This window comes from Dermochelys coriacea, chromosome 12 (assembly GCF_009764565.3).
Source record: "Dermochelys coriacea isolate rDerCor1 chromosome 12, rDerCor1.pri.v4, whole genome shotgun sequence".
Taxonomy (NCBI): Eukaryota; Metazoa; Chordata; order Testudines; family Dermochelyidae; genus Dermochelys; species Dermochelys coriacea.
Window position 1 is genome coordinate 3,086,004 of NC_050079.1, and position 22,080 is coordinate 3,108,083.

General features: G+C 45.7%; 1 protein-coding gene across 4 annotated transcripts in view; it reads left to right on the plus strand.

Annotated features, from left to right (window-relative positions):
* The window catches only part of HYDIN (HYDIN axonemal central pair apparatus protein), a 450,179-nt gene that overhangs the window by 243,514 nt on the left and 184,585 nt on the right, over nucleotides 1–22,080 (plus strand). For all 4 annotated transcript variants that reach the window (XM_043494938.1, XM_038368829.2, XM_038368830.2 and 1 more), the window contains exons 20-23: nucleotides 629–884; nucleotides 4,582–4,725; nucleotides 8,766–8,909; nucleotides 12,769–13,082. In XM_043494938.1, coding sequence (XP_043350873.1) covers nucleotides 629–884; nucleotides 4,582–4,725; nucleotides 8,766–8,909; nucleotides 12,769–13,082 — 858 coding nt within the window. The remainder of the gene's footprint in view (nucleotides 1–628; nucleotides 885–4,581; nucleotides 4,726–8,765; nucleotides 8,910–12,768; nucleotides 13,083–22,080) is intronic.

The window sequence follows — 22,080 nt, forward strand, 5'->3', positions numbered from 1 at the left end:
TTGTCTATAGCCCAGTTCTCCAACTTATCAAGATCCCTCTGAATTTTACCTATTGAATTTTAGTATTGGCAACTCCCCCTTTCCTCCCCCACTCCCCCAGCTTTGTGTCATCTGCACATTTGATCAGTATGCTCTCTATTCCTACATGCTGGTCATTAATACAGATGTTAAACAACTGGACCCAGCACAGAACCCTGTGGAACCCCACTTGAGACCTCCCTCCAACCCAACATCATTCCATTAATAGTTACTATTTGTTTGCGTTTTTTTAACCAATTATGTATCCACTTAATGTGAGTTCCACCAAACTCACATTTCTCCAGCTAACTTATCAGAATGTCATGTGGGACTGAAGTCCAGATATATTATGTCTACCACATTCCTCCTATCCACCAAACCAGTTACCCTGTCAAAGAAGGAAATCCAGCTGGTTTGGCATGATTTGTTCTTGATAAATCTGTGCTGGCTGCTAGTGATCACCCCTTCGTCCCCCCGCTATTGGCAAATGGAATGCTTTATACATTGCTCTAGTAGCTTCCCAGTTAAATAAATGACTTTTTGCTCTCTCTTGGTAGAGACACCCCACCATCAGTAACCTTTTCCATCTGCCTCCATTCTGCTGTTCTAGTCTGGATCCCTGCTGCTATCGCTTCAAGATAACCAATCGTGGACGACGAACCCATCAGCTCTACTGGATGACAGAAGGTTTCCCTCCATTTCGCCAGCGTAACCATTTCCCTGCAATTAGTAATGCCAAGAGCAAGAATTCCCCCCAGAGACCAGAGACCCCCTCTCCAGTGTTTAAGCTTCATCCATTAAGGATGGAGCTGATCCCAGGCAAGACCATGGATATGATGCTGGAAGGCTCCTCTGACACCCCTAAGGTAAAGGATTGCAAGAGCTGCAGAGTTTCAATTAGGTTGTTGCAGCTGGTATTTCTTAGCTGGTCCCTTGACATTTATCTTAGAAAATGATCAATTTCTTTCAAGAATTGCTGTAATGCCACAAGTTACCATGGTAGCACCAGTTGCTTTTCTTGCTTGAGCACTATTAGTCGCTAAGGCTTTTCTTGTTACTATAGCTACCATAAACCCAACATTCAAATGCCAAAATACCAGCTGACTTCTGGGGCAAGCAACAAGTTACAGGGAGTCATGTGCTGAGGCCGAAGGGAAGCTGAAGAAATAATATAGCAGTGTCTGGAGAGATTAGGATCACGGGCAGAAAGTAATCAGAAAAATGCAAGGTAATATAATGGGAGGGGGGAATAATCCAAAACATAGCTATGTAATGGGAGGGAGTAACCTCGAACATAGTCATTACTTATATTTATAAAGAAATAAAAAAAGGTCCATTTAACATGCTGTGTCCTGTTGAGAAACGTTAGATCTAATGCATTGTTTTTAAAGAACACAGAGTGATATCTTCCACTCTAAGAGGCTGTTCCCACTGATCATTATATTTGACAGCTCATTTCTCATTAGTATTTTCCATCCCAGTATGCCCTAGCCCTTCTGTCCCAGGGACAGCATGGGACATGAAGTATAGCACTGCAACATGCCGTGAAAGGCATCAAACCCAGGCTCCAACAGGGCTGTATGTATGCACATTACAGCACAGGGACCTAATCAGCCCTTTCCACTCACTCCACACTCCCCTTTCCTTTCTTGAGTGAAAGGGAGCCTGCACCATTGGTGTGAGGTTTGGCGAGGACTCAGAAGTGGATGTGAAGCTTCCTCCTCTCCTCTCCTTAGCCCAATGGAAGTCCTTCTGCAGGGTTCTGGTTTAACAGCAGGGAGGTAGAAGAGAGGAGTTGCCAGTCAAGCTGTTCTGGATCCTTCTGCTTCAGAACTGCAGGCCATAGCTGTAGTAATGCAGAGGGAATGTTTATGAGCTTGTGTTGTCCCTGATGTCAGTGCTTTGGAATGCTCCTGGGGGAGAGGTGTTTCTGGAGTACTCACTAGCTAGCTGTCCCTCTTGGAGGAAATCTTCTGTTCCCTCCTGGGCTATGGCATGTCAGGGGAATAGATAGCATAACAGAGACAAAGGGATGTCAGTGTGGTTGCCCTTCCCTCTGGCAGATCCCCAATGGTCTATGAGCTTAGTGGGGTGGAAATCTTGTGCTATGTCACGGGGAGAGACCCTGTCGTCCCAATTGGTGGCAGAAGAAAACCCAGTTTTCACACTTCTGCATGGCTTTTTCCATGTAGCAGACATTCTGGTTGCTGTATGGTTCTGTTGGGATTGCTACTGGGATATCCTATTCAGTTATGGACACCTCATTACCTGATAGATGTTGACAAATTGGATTGGGCCTAAAGAAGAGAATCAAACAATCAGGAGGCTAGAGGGATTGACTTACTGTCAGGATCCTGACAAGGGCAGTCAGGACCAAGGGTCAGAGCCAGATGAAACCTGGTACTGAGAGTAGCAGAGGAGTTCATGGTCAAATTCCAGGCTGGGGTCAATACCAAGGATCCGAGTCCCGATCAGAAGGCGAGATCCAAATCAAGCCAAGGTCAAAGACAGGAATTCAAGAACGAGAATGATCATGGCAGCTACAGGATATCCACACTTTTGCCTAGACACTTCCTGGACCATCCCTTGGGTTTACAGAGGGTGGGGAGCCAATCAGGAGCCATGAGGCTGCTGCCTCTCAGACCCCCTGAGGCAGAATTCTCCGTGATCTGTGCCTGCAGCAGGCATGAGTAGTGGAGCATGAGCTGGTTATAGCTACTGCTGGGTAGCAGCATGTAGGTGTTCACTGCCTGGCAGCTCTGCAGGCATGGACTCAAGACTGAGAAGGGTTCTGGGTACATAGCTTGGTTATGTGACAACTTTAACAAGTACTGGGAGGGTGCCAAACTCCAGGGAAGGAGACGTGTTGTTATAGCATCATAGGGGATAGCTTAGGAGTAATGGGATGAAATTGAAGAAGATTTGCAGATGATACAAAACTGCTCAAGAGAGTTAAGTCCCAGGCAGACTGTGAAGCGCTACAAAAGGATCTCACAAAACTGGGTGACTGGGCAACAAAATAACAGATGAAATTAAGTGTTGAAAAATGCAAAGTGATGTACATTGGAAAACATAAAATGATGGGGTCTAAATTAGCTTTTACCACTCATGAAAGAGATCTTGGAGTCATGGTGGCTAGTTCTGCGAAAACATCCACTCAAAAAAGCAAACAGAATGTTGGGAATCATTAAGAAAGGGATAGATAATAAGACAGAAAATATCATTTTGCCTTTATATAAATCCATGGTACGTCCACATCTTGAATACTGCATGCAGATGTGGTCGTCCCACCTCAAAAAAGATATATATATATTGGAATTGGAAAAGGTTCAGAAAAGGGCAACAAAAATTATTAGGGGTATGGAGCAGCTTCTGTATGAGGAGAGATTAATAAGACTGGACTTTTCAGCTTGGAAAAGAGATGGCTAAGTGGGGATATGATAGAGGGCTATAAAATCATGACAGGTTTGGAGAAAATAAATAAGGAAGTGTTATTTACTCCTCCTCATAACACAAGAACTAGGGTTCACCAAATGAAATTAATAGGCAGCAGGTTTAAAACAAACAAAAGGAAGTATTTCTTCACACAATGCACAGTTGACCTGTGGAACTCTTTGCCAGAGGATGTTGTGAAGGCCAAGACCATAACAGGGTTCAAAAAAGAACTAGATAAGTTCACGGAGGACAGGTCCATCGATGGCTATTACCCAGGATGGGCAGGGATGGTGTCCCTAGCCTCTGTTTGCCAGAAGCTGGGAATGGGCGACAGGGGATGGATCATGTGATGATTCCCTGTTCTGTTCATTCCCTCTGGAGCACCTGACATTGACCACCGTCAGCAGACAGGATACTGGGCTAGATGGACCTTTGGTCTGACCCACTATGGCCGTTCTTATGTAAGGGAAAGTGTAAGGTGACTGAAAAATCTCCTGACGTGAGAATTGTTATGTTGGTCAGTTGACTCCCAAGGAATGTGTTGCAAGCCCCAATGCAGAGGACTTTTAAAAATGGATCAGACAAACACAGAGGAGGGAGGAATCTTGCATTGACAAGGAAAAGAGCTGACTGAATTATTGGGTCCTTCTGCCTATAATTTCTGTGATGGTTTTGAGGGCAGGTTTGCTGGCATCAGGATTCCTTTTCAATCTATTTTCCTTAATATAGCACCTATTTTTTAAAAAATGATTCCCTCAGGTTTAATAGAAGTGTTGTGCTTGGCAAAGGGATAAATCATAAAAATATTCATTTGATGCTTTAGTTATTATGGTCATAGGTAGCACCTAATTCACAAGTTTCTTCATCAGGAGTTGCAGAACACATGGTATTATGGACATTTTAGTATTGAAAAAACAGAATGCAGTATAAAGAAACACAGGACATTTTACAGACAGATGTATATATCTTTATGACTATAGGCCATGGTGCCCAGTGAGTGCCAAGAATAGGTAACAGGCTGCTGTACGTGCACCTGGAACCCATTGGCTTTGTACCAGCAGCCAATACGTATCTCAATACTGCTGCTAGTGTCACACTGACAGTGTGCTGTGACTGTTTCCTGTTCAGGTAGTGAAGGAACGATTGATTTGCCATGCCATTATAGGGAAGCAGTCTGGGAAGGAACGGATAATGAAAGTGGACGTCACATGTGAATTCATCGCACCCATTCTGCACCTCTCCTCCAGAGAGATCACTTTCCGAGTGGAGAAGGTAAACCATTAGGCTGACTGCTGGCATTTAATAGATAGTCAGCCAAATGGCTGTTTGAAAGGATATGGTGTATGTGCGCGCATGTGTGTGTATATACACAAACGTGCAAAGACTGTGTGAAATCCTGGCCCCATTGAAATCAATGGGAGTTTTTCAAGTGACTTCAGTGGGGTTAGGATTTCACCTTTAATAGCGTTTTACATGGTCAATCTCCTTTACAATCATTAATTAATTATTCTTCACTGTCTCCCTGTGGCTGTGGGTAGATAAGAATGATTATCTCCATTCTACACCAAGCGACACTCAGGGCATGTCTATGCTGGAGCTCTAAAGTGTCATTCCGAGCTTGAGTAGCTATACCTGCACTAGCTGTGATTGAGCTACCATGCTAAAAATAGATGTGCAGCTGCAGTGGTGCAAGCAGTGGGAGGGGTTCGCTGCCCTGAGTATCTACTTGTCATCTTGCCTGGGATCATACTTGGGGCGGCCAGCCATGGCGGCCCCAATTCTATTTTTGCCACACTAGCTCAATTCCAGGTAGGGCGGGGGTGTTTCCTTGAGCTGGAAATTACATCTCCCAACTCCTTCCCAAGGCCACTGGGCAAGTCGCATGTTAGTGTGTTGTGTAATAAAGAACTGATCAACTTCCATATGGGATGGTGCCATGGCTGGCAATGCCAAGGCCACGAGCGGGGTTCCAGATCATCACACATGAATGCCAGTAAAACCATTGCCCCACCCCATTATGTGAGCTCTCGGTGCATCTGATTAAGGAAAGATTCAAAGACTTTTTAAAAATGTTGTGGAGATTATTTTTTGTTCCCTTCCACCAGTATAGCTAGGTGCCTTGGTTACCATTAGTCCATCTGTACTGGGGTAGTCATGACAAACTCAAAAGTACCAGTACTATACCTAATGTTGTCATGATATAGCAGTCTGTTATACCAGGTCTTTCCAGGACTAGGATAGACTCCTAGTCCTTCACTGGAGCAATGACAGTTTATACCAGTTGAGGTTCTGCCCCACTGTACTTGAAATTAGGTTGACAAGAGAAACTGTAGTTTCCTACTTTCCCTTCAGGTCCAAATCTGCTCTCCACACTATTGATATATGAACTGTTGTGTTAATGCATCTCCATTCTTGCCAATTGCTTTCCCTTCTGTATTCATAAGGATTCGTAGACATTCTTAAGCAACTGCTGTGTTAGGAAATGTAACTCTCATACATAAGCAGTTCAGTCCCACTCATCTCTGCAACCAGATTCCTGCATCTTCTTCCCCTATCCTGCAGGATATCTGATGATGGGAAGCAATTTTCCCACCCCACTCCTGCTTGTTCATCCCTGTTCTCTATTCCCCACAGCCAGCAATGTTGCAGAACTGCAGTTCTGTTATGTAGTCCAATGGTTCTCAGACTTCATTGCAGCTCAACCCCCTTCTGACAACAAAAATTACTACAGGACCCCAGGAGGGGGGACAGAAGTCTGAGCCCACCAAAGCCCCGCCATCCCGCGGCTGGGGAGTGCAAAGCCAAAGCCCCATGGCCCCAGGCCAGGAGGCCAAAGCCCAAGCCCTCAGGCCCAGCAAGTCTAAGCCAGCCCTGTCAACCCCATTAAAATGGGGTCACGATCCACTTTGGGGTCTCAACCCACAGTTTGAGAACCACTGTTGGAGCCCATACGAATGAGCTGTTAGAACTCAACATTCAGGTTTAATTTGGTGCCATCCAGTTGTCCCAGCTGCCTCTCTGCATTCGGTTTGGTTCCACACTCTCTGATTTATTGGCTGTAATGACACTATCACTGCTTGAGATAAATACATTTAGTTTCCCAAACACCATCTACTTTATAGAAACTGATCATAAACCTCAGAGAAATGCAAGGTTTAAACAAGAACGAATAGGCTAGATTGAGAATCTGCCCACTCTTTTTTTGTCTTTATAGCAGAAAGGACGGAAAACACTTTGCACCTGAGCTATGCAGGATCCTAGCCTAGTGCATATGCAGGACCATTTTCTTTCTTGCTTCTTTCTCATGCAAGTAGCCCCAGTGACTTTAATGGGACTCAGATCAGTAAGGTTGGCAGGATTTACTCTGTGAATGAAAGCCCTTTGTGCCAATGAGGTTGAGAAAGATTCACCGTCTATTAGTTAAAGTGTAGGACTTGGAGCCAGGAAACCTGTGTTCTGTTACCCACACTGCCACTGCACTTTCCTTTGTGATCTTGGTCAAGTCATTTTACTTCTTTGTGCCTCTAATTTGACGTCTGATTTGCATCCATTTATTCTTTTATGTAGAGACTGTCCAGTTTGATTAATGTACATGGCAGAGGGGCATTGCTGGCACATGATGGCATATATCACATTGGTAGATGCGCAGGTGAACGAGCCTCTGATATTGTGGCTGATGTGATTAGGCCCTATGATGGTGTCCCCTGAATAGATATGTGGACAGAGTTGGCAATGGGCTTTGTTGCAAGGATAGGTTCCTGGATTAGTGGTTCTGTTGTGTGGTGTGTGGTTGCTGGTGAGTATTTGCTTCAGGTTGGGGGGCTGTCTGTAAGCAAGGACTGGCCTGTCTCCCAAGATCTGTGAGAGTGATGGGTCGTCCTTCAGGATAGGTTGTAGATCCTTGATGATGCATTGGAGAGGTTTTAGTTGGGGGCTGAAGGTGATGGCTAGTGGCGTTCTGTTATTTTCTTTGTTGGGCCTGTCCTGTAGTAGGTGACTTCAAATCAGATGTCAAGAATTATAACATTCAAAAACCAGTTGGAGAACACTTCAGTCTCTCTGGTCACTCGATTACTGACCTAAAAGTGGCAATACTTCAACAAAAAAACTTCAAAAACAGACTCCAATGAGAGACTGCTGATTTGGAATTAATTTGCAAACTGGATACAATTAACTTAGGCTTGAATAGAAACTGGGAGAGGATGCGTCATTACACAAAGTAAAACTATTTCCCCATGTTTATCCCCTCCCCCGCCCCCACTGTTCCTCAGACATTCTTGTCACCTGCTGGAAATGGCCCACCTTGATTATCACTACAAAAGGTGCGTTGTCCCCCCACCTTGCTGGTAATAGCTCACCTTAAGTGATCACTCTCGTTACAGTGTGTATGGTAACACCCATTGTTTCATGTTCTCTATATATATAAATCTCCCCACTGTATTTTCCACTGAATGCATCCGATGAAGTGAGCTGTAGCTCACGAAAGCTTATGCTCAAATAAATATGTTATAGTTTGTAAGGTAAATGCATTTGAGGGAGAAAAGGGCTAGAAAGTGCAGAGTACTAATAGTGATAGAGTTGATTGAAATTTTTCAAACTTTGCCAATTTTGGGTATGTGAGAAAATTTTAAAATTAAAAGAAAAGGAGGGGAGAGGGAAGGGGAGAAATTGACAAAATTGAATCTTTGACCAGTTATACAGCTGGTCATAATGGTTTTTGAATTTTGATTAAGTTTCAAATTTGAACATTTTGAAAATTGGGGAAAGGAACCCAGGAAGAAATGAGGAGAAAGAATAATAGATACCAAGGCCAGAAAGGGACCATTGTGATCATCTAGTCTGACCTCTTGTATACCACATGCCCAAGAACGTTCCCAAAATAATTCCTAAAGCAGACCTTGTAGAAAAACACCCAATCTTGATTTTAAAATTGTCAGTGATAGAAAATCAACCATGACCCTGGGTAAATTGTTCCAATGGCTAATTACTCGCACTTAAAATTTTATGCTTTATTTCCTTATCCTTATTTTTTCTTGTGACATTGTAGAAACACAAAGCTACACCCTGCTTCATACAGAAAATGCTTTATCACCACCCTAACAGAGCCACCGCGGCCGTGTCCGCACAAAGATTTGCATCTTTGGACTTTGCTCATGCCACAAAGGCTGTAGAAATGAGCTGCCGTGCTGTGGCGGAGGGTTGAAATCTCCCCCCCCAGTCCCAGTCGCCTGCCTGCAGCCCAGTTGTCATAGTGGGCATGTGCTTGTCCTGGGGTTTCTCTTGCTTTCTCACATGGCTTTGCATCTACACAGCACCCCAGTGATGTCCTGACTTCACAGTATGAACCTCTGATCTTAAAGAACATCTCCTCCCTGCCACTCAGCGTTCTCCTGTCCCTACAAGCACCCTTCTTCCTCTGTGATGCAGACCAGCAAACACTGCCAACAGAGGTTCAGGTAAGCAGACCATAGGTTTCATGCAAGGCTCCTTGGTGTGTTTGTGTCTGAGGAGCAAAGAGCAGGTAGAGTTCCAAAGGGTAGCACTGGGATTAATTCTATATGATCATCAGTTTGTTGGTCTGAGTTAAATCTGAAAGCAAAGCAAACTATTGGATCATCCGATGCCCACACTTCTGAAATACACTTGGTCTAAGGTAGCTGTTCTGAAGGCCGGGAGGATTGAGGAGCAGCAGAGTAATGCCCTCTTTTGGGGATAGGCAGCAGGGGCCTTCGTTCTTTTGTATCTACCCATAGTAGGGAGACCGTTCCCCACTGCAACTCATCTTCTGTTCTCATGGGGGTCAGTTTCACTCACGGGAACACACAACATTCCCTCCAGCAACTTTCTGACAGGTCTCCCCTCTTCTGAGATGATCCAGGGAGAGTCTGACTTAGACTCTCCTACTAAGATGCTGTGCACACTGGGCCGAATTCTGCTCTCAGTGATACCTTGTGATGACCCTGAGCCTCTGCTTAAGCTGGAGTTACATCTGAGCCTGTGCCTGAGCTTGCTTAAGACTGACGAGTCATCCCTGATCCAGAGGGTGTGATGAGTCATCAGAGGCAATTATCAGCAAGTCTGTGATGGGGCTCCATTAACCATGCTGGTGCTTCCTGCTGGCCATCTTGGAGATTAGCTCTGCAGGTTGATGTACCCTCTTCCAATAGTGCCTTGCCCGCTGTCATATCTACTCCTGGACCCACATCTCTCCAAGGACCAGGGCGTCCTCTTCATGACAGAGCCCTCCAGCTGTGTAACAATCTGTTCTCCCCCATTCCATGGGCCCTGCAGTCAACTGTCCAGCCACTTCCCCAGTGGCAAGTGGGAGCAGGGACCCAGGCCCACCCACTACTCCAGGTCCCGACCCAGGGACCTTGTAGATGGCAGCCACGTGCTGCATCCTCTCCAACTTCTCAGTACATATCCTGGGCCACGTCCCCACAGCCCCAGAACTTTCTTCGCCCTTCCCTCAGGGCCTCAGCATGCCAGTCCTAGCAGCCAGACAGGGGCTCCCTCTCACTCATAGAATCATAGAATATCAGGGTTGGAAGGACCTCAGGAGGTCATCTAGTCCAACCCCCTGCTCAAAGCATGATCCAACACCAACGAAATCATCCCAGCCAGGGCTTTGTCAAGCCTGACCTTAAAAACCTCAAAGGAAGGAGATTCCATCACCTTCCTAGGTAATGCATTTCAGTGCTTCACCACCCTCCTAGTGAAAAAGTTTTTCCTAATATCCAACCTAAACCTCCCCGACTGCAACTTGAGACCATTACTCCTTGTTCTGTCATCTGCTACCACTGAGAACAGTCTAGATCCATCCTATTTGGAATCCCCTTTCAGGTAGTTGAAAGCAGCCATCAAATCCCCCCCATTCCTCTCTCCGCAGACTAAACAATCCTAGTTCCCTCAGCCTCTCCTCATAAGTCATGTGTTCCAGTCCCCTAATTATTTTTGTTGTCCTCCACTGGATGTTTTCCAATTTTTTCACATCCTTCTTATAGTGTGGGGCCCAAAACTGGACACAGTACTCCAGATGAGGCCTCACCAATGTCGAATAGAGGGGAACGATCACGTCCCTCGATCTGCTGGCAGTGCCCCTACTTATACATCCCAAAATGCCATTGGTCTTCCTGGCAACAAGGGCACACTGTTGACTCATATCCAGTTTCTCGTCCACTGTAACCCCTAGGTACTTTTCTGCAGAACTGCTGCCTAGCCATTCGGTCCCTAGTCTGTAGTGGTGCATGGGATTCTTCCGTCCTAAGTGCAGGACTCTGCACTTGTCCTTGTTGAACCTCATCAGATTTCTTTTGGCCCAGTCCTCTAATTTGTCTAGGTCTCTCTCTATCCTATCCCTACCCTCCAGCGTATCTACCACTCCTCCCAGTTTAGTGTCATCTGCAAACTGCTGAGGGTGCAGTCCATGCCATCCTCCAGATCGTTAATGAAGATATTGAACAAGACCGGCCCCAGGACGACCCTTGGGGCAGTCTGCTTGATACTGGCTGCCAACTAGACATGGAGCCATTGATCACTACCCATTGAGCCCGACAATCTAGCCAGCTTTCTATCCACCTTATAGCCAATTCATCCAGCCTATACTTCTTTAACTTGCTGGCAAGAATACTGTGGGAGACCGTATCAAAAGCTTTGCTAAAGTCAAGGAATAACATGTCCACTGTTCCTGTCCAGCACTGCTCTCTCCAGAGTGCTAGCTTCTTTCTGCCTGCCAGGCACCCAGTCCTCCCTCCTTGAACTACAGGGAGTAACTGACCCTGCTCTGTTCTGCGGCTCTTCTTATATGGGCCTGCCAGGCTCTAACTGGCAGATCCTCGCAGCCCCTCTTCTATTGGCTGCTTCTCGCACAGTTTCCACTGGGCTCTATTAACCCCTTACAGGCCTGTGTGGGGCCAATGCCACATCACAAGGTCTTGTGATAGACCTACGCCATTTAACTAGGGGTCAGTCAATCCACAGGCGAGAGCCCATCCAGGTGATCCCAAGCATAGGCACCGGTGGGGTGGGGTGTGGCCTTGGGGAAGGGGTGGAGTTCAGGCAGGGCTGGGGGCAGAGCAAGGGTCGGAAGGCAGGGTGGGGACTTGCGGGAAGGGGTGGAGTGGGGGCATGGGTCGGGGGGGGTTGAGCACCCCCCGGGTAGAGAGGAAGTTGGCGCCTATGATCCCAAGGCTGATGTATAGGCTCCTCAAAGGAGGCAGTTGCTCCAGTGTGCTCAGTATCACTCCCCTTGCCTAGTAGTTCTGGAAGTCTGCCCTTGCTCCAGCCCCTGCTCCAGCCTGCATCTGCTCCTGCCTCAGTCAGCCGCCTTGTGTTCTGACACGCCTATGTAAAAGACGAGCAACTCCATTGATGTCAATGGAGTTACACTGAAGTAAAACCAATGCAGGTGAAATCAGAATCAGGCCTGCTGACTCATCACACTTGCCATGGTATTGCATGAAATTGCCACATCATTTCCTGGCAAGAAATGTTATCCTCGGTTTGGGTTGGGCAAAACCATTGGAGTTGAGGTTTTGCAAACTTCAGACTAATTCTGGGGTTTGACAGAACTAGTTTGAGTTCCTGACCTTTTTTCTTGACTCATGTTTCCCTCCCCCACCCAGATGGTTATTCACTTACAAAATCAGGAACATAGAGAATCCTGTGTTCTGTATTAGTGATAGGGGACTACCCCTAGTATTTAGGACTTCGTGGTTACCAATTTGTTGCAAACAGTAGCCACTTAATAGTGACAACAGGGCTAGCCCTAAGATCCTCCTGCTCAAAAAGCACCATCCCCTAGCACTATCTTCAGTTAAAGGAGATGCTCTATAACTATTAACAGTACAGGGCTTATGAAACATAGAGGAGCAGTTCTTATTTTATACAGTTTTATACAGGAGCAATAGTGACACACAAATCACAGCCAGTTCACAGTATGCTGTCTTTATTTCTTCCATTGGCTTTTTTCTCTCTGTACTGTTTGCTTTTTTTTCAGTATCTCCTAAGTACAACATGAACCCAGCAATGTACTGGTTAGTCAAAACTTTGAGGGGTTCAAAATTCAGCAAAACTACTTTCTACTGGATTGATGCAATGCAGAGGAATGTGTGTGACTCTGAGAAGGTCTGAAACATGACTCATTGTGGGGTGATCTGCCAGACACTTAGATATGCTATAATGAGGCTCAGAGATGGATGGGCTGAGATGTCCGTATTTTTTTCATGGTTTGTCATTGTGCGTTTGTGCATTTCACACCATTGGACCAGTAAAGTTCAGTCCAACGGTGATTAACCCCTGTCTGTCTCAATGCAGCCCAGGACACTAGAGACTGGAGAGGAGCAGCATCTCTCCATCAGGTTCGACCCTTCCTACAGAAAGGATTTGAACACCCGGGTTGCAGAGGCGGTCCTGACTATCCGGTATCTGGAACACCCTCATGAGGACCAGGTCACCCTTCGGGGTGAAGTGCACTTCCCAAACCTCCACTTTCAGACTAAGGATTTGGATTTTGGCTGCATCTTGAATGACTCTGAGGTTGTACGTTACATCAAAATGACCAATTGCAGCCCGCTCTTCGTCAAGTACCACTGGTTCTTCCTGATGGACAGCGATGGGAACCAGATAAGGTAGAGGCGGCATTGCCTAATCTATTATCCTTGGAGCTTTCCTCTTTCTTGTGTTAGTGTTTTGTTCCTTCATGAAATCCAAGACTTTGCATGGAATTGGATGATTGCTTTAAACTTCCTCCATTTGGAAATAGTTCCCACTGTCTCTGCTCTGACAACCTGCCAGTCTGATTGGGGAAGGTTAGCTGCGTGAAAACCAGATGGGGTGTTGGGGAGGTTGTGCTCGAGAGGCAATATCCATCCTGCTAAACCAAGGCCACAATAGGAATTGGCAGAGTAGCCCCCTACCTTTGCAGCTGCTTGTCTAATTGATGGACTCAGTTGCAACTGAAGCCCTTTCATATAATCTGTGGGAGGTATAGGGGCCAATGGATTCACAAAGCCCTATGTCCCATAGTTACGCCCATGCCACCAGCCTGTTCATGACATTAATAGTACAGAGGCCCAATCTACTGCCCCTCCCCTGCCAAGCCCAGTGCAGCCCCAGTGGGGGTGGAAAGTGGTATGGAGGGCTTTATCAGGCCTCCTTGCCCAGTGTGGGATTCTGCCCCAGTAGGGCTTTTTTTTGTAACCTATTAAAGTGCTTATCACATGCACTGAACTGTTGTTAAAAACAATCTGTAAAGGAATAGTGAATTCTGTAGCTCAGCCATCAATGTTCTCTGCTCAGCTGTCAGTGTTGTCTGCCTGCATGTCCTTAGGGAATCAGAACTGCTCAGCTTTGTTCTGAGGGTTCCCAAGCCAAGGAAAATGGGTTGAGCCATTCTTTCAGTGTAACCATCAGAGCCCGTCTATAAATATATGCCCAACAGCTCTCCCCAGCTCAGCACAATACAACAGTAGAGTTTGGGTAGTTGTTCTAATTACAGTAGCAAATGGTTTTTCAGAATGCCCCAGGAAACCTGACAAACTTAACCGCTGAGTATTGATGTGCTGCCATTCTGAATAACATAAGCCATCAGTAAACAATTTCACTTAGGAAACTGGGGTCAGGCCCAAAGGAGGGACCTTTTGGGAAGTGGAGGAGATCAGATATTGATACTTGGAGAGTTTGGGGAGTAAATTCAGACATTGGAGTAACTCATTCAGGGTTTGAGCCTGCCACCAAGTGCTGGGTGCCCTCAGCTCCCACTGAAGTTCATGCCCCTTGCAGAATCAGGCTAGCCAGGATCCCAGGATAGAGAAGAGAGAGAAAAGGCTAGAGAGGCAGGTGGAATACGTGGACTGGGGAAAAGTCATTGGCTGTTATATCAATGCTTGGAGGCTCCAGTCATCTCCAGGCAAATTAGATTAATGTTTAATTACAAGCTAAAGAGAGACTCTAATGTTGGTTATTGAACAGTGGTTATACATTTTAGAATAAGGTAAGTGAGGTAAGCACATTACTGTGAAGCTGGCATGGAATTAATTTCATCTGTGACCATTCACTGGCTGAATGCCTAGGTAGCTGTTATGTTTTAAATATCTTTGCATTTTTGGAAACACGAGGCCCAAATCAGCTTCCAGGTTTTAATGACCCATGTCCATTTAAATCTGTTCCATTGAGTGTGAGCCTGTGATATGCAAGCCTGCTGGGTGCGGAGTGCATTCAGTTCCTATTGACTCCAGGGCAGTTGAGGGATCTGGGCACGTGACAGGATGGGGCCCTATCATAGAATCATAGAATCATAGAATATCAGGGTTGGAAGGGACCCCAGAAGGTCATCTAGTCCAACCCCCTGCTCAAAGCAGGACCAAGTCCCAGTTAAATCATCCCAGCTAGGGCTTTGTCAAGCCTGACCTTAAAAACCTCTAAGGAAGGAGATTCTACCACCTCCCTAGGTAACGCATTCCAGTGTTTCACCACCCTCTTAGTGAAAAAGTTTTTCCTAATATCCAATCTAAACCTCCCCCATTGCAACTTGAGACCATTACTCCTCGTTCTGTCATCTGCTACCATTGAGAACAGTCTAGAGCCATCCTCTTTGAAACCCCCTTTCAGGTAGTTGAAAGCAGCTATCAAATCCCCCCTCATTCTTCTCTTCTGCAGACTAAACAATCCCAGCTCCCTCAGCCTCTCCTCATAAGTCATGTGCTCTAGACCCCTAATCATTTTCGTTGCCCTTCGTTGTACTCTTTCCAATTTATCCACATCCTTCCTGTAGTGTGGGGCCCAAAACTGGACACAGTACTCCAGATGAGGCCTCACCAGTGTCGAATAGAGGGGAACGATCACGTCCCTCGATCTGCTCGCTATGCCCCTACTTATACAACCCAAAATGCCATTGGCCTTCTTGGCAACAAGGGCACACTGCTGACTCATATCCAGCTTCTCGTCCACTGTCACCCCTAGGTCCTTTTCCGCAGAACTGCTGCCGAGCCATTCGGTCCCTAGTCTGTAGCGGTGCATTGGATTCTTCCATCCTAAGTGCAGGACCCTGCATTTATCCTTATTGAACCTCATTAGATTTCTTTTGGCCCAATCCTCCAATTTGTCTAGGTCCTTCTGTATCCTATCCCTCCCCTCCAGCGTATCTACCACTCCTCCCAGTTTAGTATCATCCGCAAATTTGCTGAGAGTGCAATCCACACCATCCTCCAGATCATTTATGAAGATATTGAACAAAACGGGCCCCAGGACCGACCCCTGGGGCACTCCACTTGACACCGGCTGCCAACTAGACATGGAGCCATTGATCACTACCCGTTGAGCCCGACAATCTAGCCAGCTTTCTACCCACCTTATAGTGCATTCATCCAGCCCATACTTCCTTAACTTGCTGACAAGAATGCTGTGGGAGACCGTGTCAAAAGCTTTGCTAAAGTCAAGAAACAATACATCCACTGCTTTCCCTTCATCCACAGAACCAGTAATCTCATCATAAAAGGCGATTAGATTAGTCAGGCATGACCTTCCCTTGGTGAATCCATGCTGACTGTTCCTGATCACTTTCCTCTCCTCTAAGTGCTTCAGGATTGATTCTTTGAGGACCTGCTCCATGATTTTTCCAGGGACTGAGGTGAGGCTGACCGGCCTGTAGTTCCCAGGATCCTCCTTCTTCCCTTTTTTAAAGATGGGCACTACATTAGCCTTTTTCCAGTCATCCGGGACTTCCCCCGTTCGCCACGAGTTTTCAAAGATAATGGCCAAGGGCTCTGCAATCACAGCCGCCAATTCCCTCAGCACTCTCGGATGCAATTCGTCCGGCCCCATGGACTTGTGCACGTCCAGCTTTTCTAAATAGTCCCTAACCACCTCTATCTCTACAGAGGGCTGGCCATCTCTTCCCCATTTTGTGTTGCCCAGCACAGCAGTCTGGGAGCTGACCTTGTTAGTGAAAACAGAGGCAAAAAAAGCATTGAGTACATTAGCTTTTTCCACATCCTCTGTCACTAGCTTGCCTCCCTCATTCAGTAAGGGGCCCACACTTTCCTTGGCTTTCTTCTTGTTGCCAACATACCTGAAGAAACCCTTCTTGTTACTCTTGACATCTCTTGCTAGCTGCAGCTCCAGGTGCGATTTGGCCCTCCTGATATCTTTCCTACATGCCCGAGCAATATTTTTATACTCTTCCCTGGTCATATGTCCAAGCTTCCACTTCTTGTAAGCTTCTTTTTATGTTTAAGATCCGCTAGGATTTCACCATTAAGCCAAGCTGGTCGCCTGCCATATTTACTATTCTTTCGACTCATCGGGATGGTTTGTCCCTGTAACCTCAACAGGGATTCCTTGAAATACAGCCAGCTCTCCTGGACTCCCTTCCCTTTCATGTTAGTCCCCCAGGGGATCCTGGCCATCTGTTCCCTGAGGGAGTCAAAGTCTGCTTTCCTGAAGTCCAGGGTCCGTATCCTGCTGCTTACCTTTCTTCCCTGCGTCAGGATCCTGAACTCAACCAACTCATGGTCACTGCCTCCCAGATTCCCATCCACTTTTGCTTCCCCCACTAATTCTACCCGGTTTGTGAGCAGCAGGTCAAGAAAAGCGCTCCCCCTAGTTGGCTCCCCTAGCACTTGCACCAGGAAATTGTCCCCTACGCTTTCCAAAAACTTCCTGGATTGTCTATGCACCGCTGTATTGCTCTCCCAGCAGATATCAGGAAAATTAAAGTCACCCATGAGAATCAGGGCATGCGATCTAGTAGCTTCCGTGAGTTGCCGGAAGAAAGCCTCATCCACCTCATCCCCCTGGTCCGGTGGTCTATAGCAGACTCCCACCATGACATCACTCTTGTTGCACACACTTCTAAACTTAATCCAGAGACACTCAGGTTTTTCCACAGTTTCGTACCGGAGCTCTGAGCAGTCATACTGCTCCCTTACATACAGTGCTACTCCCCCACCTTTTCTGCCCTGCCTGTCCTTCCTGAACAGTTTATAACCATCCATGACTGTACTCCAGTCATGTGAGTTATCCCACCAAGTCTCTGTTATTCCAATCACGTCATAATTCCTTGACATCACCAGGACCTCCAGTTCTCCCTGCTTGTTTCCAAGGCTTTGTGCATTTGTATATAAGCACTTGAGATAACCTGTTGATCGCCCCTCATTCCCAGTATGAGGCAGGAGCCCTCCCCTCACAGACATTCCTGCCTGTGCTTCCTCCCGGTATCCCGCTTTCCCACTTACCTCAGGGCTTTGGTCTCCTTCCCCCGGTGAACCTAGTTTAAAGCCCTCCTCACTAGGTTAGCCAGCCTGCTGGCAAAGATGTTCTTCCCTCTCTTCGTAAGATGGAGCCCGTCTCTGCCCAGCACTCCTCCTTCATGGAACACCATCCCATGGTCAAAGAAACCAAAGCCTTCTCTCCGACACCTCCTTGCGTAGCATCTCCCTATGCTCCAATGGGCTCTGGCTTTTTCCTTTTCTTGCTTGTTAATGCAATGGAATTTAGGAGAGTGGCTCATTCTCTATTCTGCTCTGCTTGTTAATTAAGCAGCAATGTACTCTTTATCCATCCCTCAGCAGACACTACATGACTCTCCATGGCAGAACTGGGGCCCCAAGTCCATCTCTGAGCTAACACCTCAAATTCCTCATTAAGTGGCCAGTCTCAGAGCATTGTCTCAGATATTTCTATTCTGCATTAAACACTATTGGTATGTACATTCTAAATAATCATGTGGCGCTAACTCGGCCTGACATTGTGGTAGTTAAACACCAGGTTCCATGAGTTGAAATCAGTGTAGTTTAGCCATCTGTCTACCCATCCACCCATTACCCACCACCAGCGTATTTGAGTCTCGTTGAGATTAACGTGCCCATTTTGGCTCGGAGAGAAGATTGTGTCTTTATTTTTATTTCCTTTAGATGGACAGGATTCTGTAAACAGATTTTTCTTCTTTTAATTTCTTTTTTGCTTTTTATTTTTCTCCTCCTTCCCTCTTGCTTCTCTATTATCACTCTGAACAGAACCACAGATAAGCAGCACGTGCCAAATCATTCCTCCACTATTACCAAGCTCACACATGGTTCCATAGCTCAGTTGCCTTCTCTGGCTTTGCTCAGCCAGCTGCCTCTATGAGTTATTGAGCCTGGCATTTGTTGTTCTGTACCTGTGTAGTTATAAATGGACCTGAAGCAAAAGCCCAGATCCAAACATCCCTGACCATTGTGGTCAGTCAGATCTGAATCCAGGTTTTGCAGAAGACCCCTAATAAAATATTGGGTAGAAACAAAACCCCAGAACCATACTTAGAACCATACTTAGAACTTTATGTTAGGATGGGGCTGGATCCAGACCCAAATGTTGCATCGTATTTCTTGTCAAGTTTCTCATGAATTCTCTTAGACTGTGGACAGAAGGTTGATTGTATTCAGAAGGAGATGTCAAACTCCACAACCCATCCATCCCCATTGTTTGGAATCCTTTATGGACTGAAGAAGCAAAACTCAAAGGATTTACATGACTTTCTTTTTAAATTACTGGCGATATCCCTCTAAGCAGGTAGTGCAGAGCACATACCCTGGATAATCTCCAAACTTACCTGCTTCCTAAGAAGAAAAGGAGGACTTTTGGCACCTTAGAGACTAACAAATTTATTTGAGCATAAGCTTTCATGAGCTACAGCTCACTTCATCAGATGCATGCAGTGGAATATACAGTGGGGAGATTTATATACACAGAAAACATGAAACAATGGATGTTACTATACACACTGTAACGAGAGTGATCAGGTAAGGTGAGCTGTTACCAGCGGGAGAGCCGGCGGGGGGGGGGGGAGAGAACCTTTTGTAGTGATAATCAAGGTGGGCCATTTCCAGCAGTTGACAAGAACATATGAGGAACAGCGGGGCGGGGGGGGGGGGGGGGGGGATAAACGTGGGAAAATGGACACAAATCAGATATCAAGAATTATAACATTCAAAAACCAGTCGGAGAACACTTCAATCACTTTGATCACTCGATTACAGACCTAAGAGTGGCTATCCTTCAACAAAAAAGCTTCAAAAACAGACTCCAATGAGAGACTGCTGAATTGGAATTAATTTGCAAACTGGATACAATTAACTTAGGCTTGAGTAAAGACTGGGAGTGGATGGGTCATTACACAAAGTAAAACTATTTCCCCATGTTTATCCTCCCCACCTTCCCCCCCACTTTTCCTCAGACGTTCTTGTCAACTGCTGGAAATGGCCCATCTTGATTATCACCACAAAAGGTTCCCTTCCCCCCCTCCACCCCCCACCCCGGTAATAGCTCACCTTACCTGATCACTCTCATTACAGTGTGTATGGTAACACCCATTGTTTCATGTTCTCTGTGTATATAGATCTCCCCACTGTATTTTCCTCTGAATGCATCCGATGAAGTGAGCTGTAGCTCACGAAAGCTTATGCTCAAATAAATTTGTTAGTCTCTAAGGTGCCACAAGTCCCCCTTTTCTTTTTGTGGATACAGAATAACACGGCTGCTGCTCTGAAACCTGCTTCCTAAGGTTTCCCTTGTTTGTTAACTTAAATAACAAGCCTCAACTTCCTCCGGAGCACAACTGTTCCTAAGGTTTATTCCTGCATGACTCCTCTGTCCCAGTGTCTAGTTCTCTCTTGCCTGAGAGAGAGATACAACCTTTTAACCACCTGATTTAGAGCTAAAATGAACCACCAAATCTAGCTGCCAGGTGAGTCAGCAGAATGGTTCTGCATCTCTGTGCATGGTCTTACCACTGTCTGAATGCCATACATAGAACATCTTCCCTTTGCTGAACTGACATCTGTAGAGAACATGAACCCCTTGGCTAGAGGTCATTCTTAATGGAAAGTACCTAAGGGCCTGATCCTGTTCTTACTTCAGTTCAAAGTTTGCTGTGTTAGTTTGATCCTATATATTTATATCAGCCTTCCCTCTCTGGCTAGGATTTTCCCAGCCAATTCCTTTTAAGAGAATAGGATCTTTTTCTCTTCCCTGATGAGGCTTCCTGTGGTGTGAACACCTTCCAGTAATCCTCCTTGCTCTCCCCCCATAACCTGGCATGCCACATTACAAGGCCCTGCAATCCAAATTTCAACCTCAATGCTGGCATGAATCCTTTGTTCCTTTTTAATTTTCTTAAGGAAAAAAAAAGAAAAAAAATATATGCAATGAAAAACAAGACAAGGCAAAAATGCAACAGTAATGGACTGACAGTCAATTAATAGAAAAAAATATTAACACAAGCAACAGTAATATACATTGGAATCCACAGAAGGACTTCATGGGGAAAGTACTTTGATATGGGAGAGCCTGAGATAAATGACAAGGGCATTAAATCCTTCTCACCTCTTTCCCCCATCACTGCTGTTATTTGTTATTACTTACTCTGTTATGTCTTACTTGGATTGTAAGCTATCCTGTGGACACCTGCAATGCTGTATAAATAATACTAGTAATGAGTGGGATGCAGGCAAATGAATGCAGGTAAGAATCCTGGAATAAATCTGACAACAGAATACGTTTTTTAGTAGTGTTTGTCTCTCCTGTCAATGGAGGAACAGTTTGACAAATAAGTATGATAGGAAAATGGTCTTTCATTTCATAAAGATGGAGCTTCATGTAACTAAGCCCCTGGGCTTCAATCAACCTTTTCTTCTGATGTGCCAGTCTGAATATCATAAATGTCAAAAGACAAGAACAAGTGTCTTTGTACTTGTGAGTGGCTTATGAGTGTCTCTGTACTTGTGGACAGATATTAGGGAACTTGGGAAGATGTCATCAAACAGAACATATGGGCAGAGCAAGTCTATTGCAGCTTTGATACAAGGCTCCCCAAAGAAGATTAAAAATAAATAAAATATGAGCGTTCAAAAAGGAACCAGAGCCAGGAGCAAGTAAATCCGTGTCACTGCCAAGCTTATCTTAAAGACATAAATGCAGAGAGCTTGATATTGGGAGGAGAAGCAGGAGGAGGAGGGAGGGTTATTTGCTGTTTCTCAGTGTCTTTGCAAGCCTTCCTCTCTGTTTGGGTTCATCTTCTTAACGCAGATCAGTTTGCAATATTCCACCCCTCCTTCCTCTCCAATGCTTTGCTGCTTTCTGAATAACTGGGATTTATGGCATGCATGTGCCATGTAGACTTAGCACTGCTCCCCTTCTGGTTGAGTGTCCAGCAATATAACTAAAAAGAAAAGGAGTACTTGTGGCGCCTTAGAGACTAACAAATTTATTAGAGCATAAGCTTTCGTGAGCTACAGCTCACTTCATCGGATGCATCGTGAGCTGTAGCTCACGAAAGCTTATGCTCTAATAAATTTGTTAGTCTCTAAGGTGCCACAAGTACTCCTTTTCTTTTTGCGAATACAGACTAACACGGCTGCTACTCTGAAACCAGCAATATAACTGAAATTTTCAGTCCACTCATTCTCTAGGTACTGAGGGCCAGATTCCGACCTCAGCTATGCTTGTGCAAACCTGGGGTAATTCTACCAGGTTCAGGCCAACTGTGCAAAAGAGATCAAAATCTTCAAAATGACTCCATGGGAGGATGTAATTTGGGGGCGACTTTGAATGTGTTACTTGTTTTTTCAGGGCTGAGAGCTTGGCAGTGAT